Below are 5,573 nucleotides of genomic sequence, written 5' to 3'. Positions count from 1 at the left end.
TCTGATTGCAGAGTTCAAAATATCGTAATTTCTTTTTTGCTGGAGGCTTCAAAACTGAGGGAGGAGTAGTTTGCAGTGGTGAGGCAAGAGAGAGTAAATTTCCTTTCTAAAAAATATTCTTCCGGTGGAAGCAGTGTATTGTTTCTTGAAATGGACAAAGTTATTTTCTAACTTCCCTGTATCCTGTCACCTGGCCCTTCCTTCCTCCTCCTGATACCACAGTAAAATACACAAACACACGAGCTATGCATTATTTGCATCATGTCAGGATTTATATTCTGATCGAAGGTAGTGATTTATACTTGTTGGATTTTCTACAGACCACATTCCAGGTGTGGAATGAATTTTACTGGCATTTATTAGTCACTAGGGGTGGCTGATGATGGCTTCCTTTATACCCCTGACATTTATGCTCTGGTGTAGCTTCCCTTTTCCTTTCAGTGATGTTTTTCCTTTTAAAAGAGTTAAAAACAAAAGGAAAACAAAAGGAAAAGATGTCCATTCTATAGCAGTGCAAATATAATGGGATAGATTATGTTTATGGAGAAGGACATTTAGAACAGAAATCCCATTCTTCTAATAAGGAAAGGGAAAAAAAAAGAGCACTGATTACCTTTGTTAACAAGCTGTTGTTGGTGCTTCCAAGATTTTAATCACCTTTACAAATGTTGTGATGTCAGCATTGACTTTCTAAGCTTGTCTGTTCCAACATCTTAGCTTTAAGTCAATATGTTAATAGTGAATCCTTTATTGTTCTCTTACAAATTAAGAATTATGTGAAAATTTTAACTTAAACAAAAGGTGTGAGATAAGTCTTCCCAAAAGAACAAGTAATTTGAAATCCAACTTGCATGTGAGTTTCTTGATGCTGCTGGGAAGGAGAAGGGAGCTGCTTTCTTCTTTGTGAGTATGGTCACTGTGTGTTTTCAGCCTGTAATCTGTAATGGTGTAAAAATGGATCCCAAAATTTAGAGAGCAACAGAGAGAGGTTGATCATGGAGAAGATGGGTAGGAGAAGGGGGAAGAACTCCTGAGAGAGGAAATCCTTTTGGTAAAATCAAACAGATTTGGTAGATTGAGGTGGGATTGCAAAGCCAACCTGCCTTGTGTGGGGGTTAATTCACCAACTGTTATTCCTCCCAATTTGAGATTTGAGAAGGCTTTTTGTTTGCTCACACCTGACAAGCCAAAGACTAAGATGGGTCTGTCATGGGGTTGGAACACCATATCTGAGTTTGCTAGAGAAAGTCTAACAATTTTTTTTCTTTCAAACTAAAATCAAACTGTATAATTCTATTATAAACTGGGTGCTTGCTGACAGCCAGCTAATGCTGTGCTTTCTGCTGTGAAAGTACTGCCTTTCTTATACTGTATTTCAGCAGAGAGATGAGCTGCCATGAGTGATTCCCAGTGAAATGTAAGAGAGTCTCCATGAATAATGATGGGGGTTTGGGTCTGGCTCTTGTGCCGATAGCAGCTCAGAAATGGTGTCCACAGAACAAGTAGACCTATTTTGTGGCATGGCTTCTTTAAGAATGTAACACCAGATTAGGTGGAGTAAATCTTTGCCAAAGTTTTTCAGGGGATGAACTTGATGTGAGAGCAGGGGATAAGTATAAACAAATAAGTGAATGAAGAAGCGGCTGGAGGAGATAAGAGTAACAGCTCAGGGAATTATTATAAGACATGAGAAAGCAGACAGTGTATGTGAAGGGTTTAACTCTGATGGTCCCATTAGCTATGGGCAGTACTGAGTTTAAAGAGTCCAAAGTCCCTGTGACAGCTAAGATCAATAGGAATCTGTTCTCTTTGGTATTTATTAGATGAAGGGTAGGTTAATGGATTAACTTGTCAGATTAATTTGATACTTGATTCATATATAAATACTAGCCCTTACAGGGAAATATTACTTGACTCTTTTGATTATGACCTAGCACATTAAAATAGGGCAACTCTTTGCCCTTCATTGTTTTTGAGAAAAATAAACAAATCATAATAAACATCATAAATAAACATCATCAAGGGGATCTGGAAGTCGTGTGTATGTTTGTGATGTCTCTGAAATTGTTTCTCATGGCCAGTAACCTAAACAAAACAAAAAGCAGAAAACCCCAAAGCAGCTAATGCAGTCACTTACCCTACCAAGATGGACTCAAAACAAACAGGCTGCCACATGGGGCTTGGTTCACTGATTCACTAAGACAGTTTGAATCCTTGTTATTATTTCAACAGGTGATAGATTAAACCTCAGCTTCTCAGACTCTGTGCTCAGCTCAGCTGGTTCAGTTGCTTTTACCACTGCAGATTGTGGTTGAGAATCAGGGCCAGTGTTATGCACTTGGCAAGGCAGATATTTGGCTGCTGGGTGTAAAAATGATTATAATTCTGGTGCTTAGTCCATGAACATCAGGACATGGGACAGGCAGACTGGAGTCATGGAAGGAGGAGGACTACTCAGTTGCATATCCCTGGAACAGCTCTGAAGCCCTGTTCAGCCTCTTCCCTACCACATCCATCACCTGCAGCCAGAGAAGCCACATCTCCATCCCCCTTGATGGGGCACATGCCTCTGTTCCATCCCTGAAAAGTCTTGAGCAGATCTGAGTTGGAATCTGCTGTGTTAAAATCAAGGCAGGACAGTAGATTTTGTCTAACAGTGCTTCTCATCCCTTTTATTTAAAACAAATGGCCAGTAGCGTGCAGTCTGTGATGAATTATTTCTTTGGTTTTGGACTAATGACCTGTGTCAGAAGTGTTGAGAATCCCAGCTCCATTTACAGCTGGGTCAAGGTGCTGTGTGCTTTAATTCTGTATGTTTTATGTATTAGCTGAATCACATCTATAATGCTGCAGTTGTGTTTAGAGCCATCTGTATGCCTGGTGTGTTCTCCATATTTTTCCCTCACTGTGTGCTATGATAGTCAAAATAATGCTGCCTTTAAAAATACGCTCTTGAGATTCTGAGATGTCCAAGTCTGAAAACAAAGAGAGTTGCTCGTAGGGCTTGACCAGGCTTAAGCATTTGATGTGAAAATTGCAGCAGGCCCAATATCCTCAATTATCCCCAGAGGACATTCACAAGGCAGGAAGAGAAGCAATGGGCCAGCAATAGACCAGTCTCACTAGGATACTGCTGGGAACAGTCCAAGAGCCTGGGGAGAGTTTCAGCTCCCAAAGTGAGCGCACAGGCCTGCCAAGAGCATGCCTGTGATGGATCACCTGCTCTCAGGAAGCACACTGGGGCTCCTGAGCTAGGCCTACTGTCAGCATGATGGCAGGGAGCTCTGCTCCATCCCAAAACACAGGAGCATGCAGACTCCAGTTTACAGCTCTCTGCAGCCCCTCAGCACAGTCCTGTCTACCCAGGGGCTGTGATCTCCTGTGGGATATTCCCATTCTCCTCAGCTCTGCAAGATCCTGTGCCCATGTCTGAGCCTCCTGCTTTTGCTTTGGGTTTGTGTGCTGATGGGTTTGGTAGCTGATGGAAAGCTGCCAGAACTTCGCTCCATGTCTGACAGAGCCAAGGTGAGCCGGCTCCAGGATGGGCCTGGCAGGCCAGGGCTGGGCCCAGCAGCCATGGTGGCAGTGCCTCTGGGATCACTGCTCTAAAACTGCTGCTCAACAGCAGCCAGGGGGAGAATATGCGAGGGAAACAGCCCTGCAGACACCAGGCTGGTGAGGAAGGAGGGGTAGGAGGTGGCCCAGGAGCTGGAGCAGAGATTCCCCTGCAGCCCCTGGTGCAGCCCATGGTGATGCAGCTGTGCCCTGCAGCTCGTGGAGATCCCTGGGGGAGCAGAGATCCACCTGGAGCCCATGGAGATCCCTGGGGGAGCAGAGATCCACCTGGAGCCCATGGAGATCCCTGGGGGAACAGAGATGCTCCTGCAGCCCATGGAGATCCCTGGGGGAGCAGAGATGCTCCTGCAGCCCATGGAGGTCCATGGGGGAGCAGAGATCCATCTGCAGCCCATGGAGATCCCTGGGGGAGCAGAGATGCTCCTGCAGCCCATGGAGATCCCTGGGGGAGCAGAGATCCACCTGGAGCCTGTGGAGATCCCTGGGGGAGCAGAGATCCATCTGGAGCCCATGGAGGTCCATAGGGGAGCAGAGATGTCCCTGCAGCCTGTGGAGATCCCTGGGGGAGCAGAGATTCACCTGCAGCCCATGGAGGTCCATGGGGGAGCAGAGATGTTCCTGCAGCTCATGGAGATCCCTGGGGGAGCAGAGATGCTCCTGCAGCCCTTGGAGATCCCTGGGGGAGCAGAGATCCACCTGGAGCCCATGGAGATCCCTGGGGGAGCAGAGATGCTCCTGCAGCTCATGGAGGTCCATGGAGGAGCAGAGATCCATCTGGAGCCCATGGAGATCCCTGGGGGAGCAGAGATGCCCCTGCAGCCCATGGAGATCCCTGGGGGAGCAGAGATGCCCCTGCAGCCCATGGAGATCCCTGGGGGAGCAGAGATCCATCTGCAGCCCATGGAGATCCCTGGGGGAGCAGAGATCCATCTGGAGCCCATGGAGGTCCCTGGGGGAGCAGAGATGCTCCTGCAGCCCATGGAGATCCCTGGGGGAGCAGAGATGCCCCTGCAGCCTGTGGAGGAGCCCACAGCAGAGCAGGTGGATGCCTGAAGGAGATTGAGAGCCTGTGGGAAGCCCATGGAGGAGCAGTCTCTTGGTAACAGGATCTGCAGCCCTGGGGAGAGAGGACTCCATGCTGGAGCAGGTTTGGAGGCAAGAGCACCAAGAACTGCAGCCTGTGGTAAGAGCTCACAGTGGAGATGTTCATGGAGAACTGTCTCCTCACAGGAGTTCATGGAGAACTGTCTCCCCACAGGAGAGACCCCACACTAGATATGGAAGAATGTGAGGAGTTTTCACCCTGAGAAGGAAGGAGAAGGACGAGTGATGAGCTGAACACTTTGTGAGCTTCCATTCCTCAGGGATCCCTGCACTGCAGGGAAGGAGCAGGGAGGGAGGTAAGTGCAGTTGAGCCCAGGAAGAAGGGATGGGTGAACGGGTAGGAAGATTTGATTTTATTTTTCATTATCCTGCTCTGATTTGATTGGGAATCAATCAAATGGTTTCCCCCAAGCTGAAACTATTTGTCCCTTGATGGTTACTGCTGAGTGATCTTTCCCTGTCCTTACCTTGATCCATGAGACTTTCGTTGCATTTTTCTCTTGCCTGTCCAGCTGAGTAGAGGCATGATAAAAGCAGCTTTGGTGGACATCTGGTGTCCAGCCAGGGTCAACCCATCACAGCTATCTGGAGACCTCGGTGGGTACATCACAGAGTTGAGAAGGCTCTTCACCCTTGCACCATGTCAAGGATATTTTGAAGGAAAACAACTTGGGGAAGCCAGCTGTGTCTTTATTGTAATCAAAAAAAAGCAGCAATACCTGAGGCTGTGGTTAGTAAAGAAGTGCTGGCAGTAACATGGAAAAAGACACCAGAGATTTAGCTCTCCTGATGATAGGCTCAGGCTTGGGTAGTTCTTTCTGCACCTTTGACAGAACATGGCAATGGATGTAGCTTTGTCACCCTTGTGTGACTGGTTTATCACCTGCATCTCC

At 47.2% G+C, this 5,573-nt stretch overlaps 1 protein-coding gene across 1 annotated transcript; it reads left to right on the top strand.

Moving 5' to 3' along the window:
- Positions 1-3,552: 3,552 nt before the first annotated feature.
- LOC130250436 (uncharacterized) lies at positions 3,553-4,976 on the top strand. Its single transcript, XM_056486159.1, has 2 exons — positions 3,553-4,759; positions 4,835-4,976. Exon 1 carries the CDS (start codon positions 3,814-3,816, stop codon positions 4,627-4,629), a length of 816 nt encoding a protein of 271 aa, XP_056342134.1. The 5' UTR covers positions 3,553-3,813; the 3' UTR covers positions 4,630-4,759; positions 4,835-4,976.
- Positions 4,977-5,573: the final 597 nt, after the last annotated feature.

This window comes from Oenanthe melanoleuca, chromosome 2 (assembly GCF_029582105.1).
Source record: "Oenanthe melanoleuca isolate GR-GAL-2019-014 chromosome 2, OMel1.0, whole genome shotgun sequence".
Taxonomy (NCBI): Eukaryota; Metazoa; Chordata; class Aves; order Passeriformes; family Muscicapidae; genus Oenanthe; species Oenanthe melanoleuca.
This window is presented reverse-complemented; position numbering and strand designations above follow the sequence as displayed.

What these genes read in the sequence shown, in the direction of transcription:
- LOC130250436 (XM_056486159.1), top strand. Translation starts at nt 3,814, where the DNA reads ATGGAGATCCCTGGGGGAGCAGAGATCCACCTGGAGCCCATGGAGATC.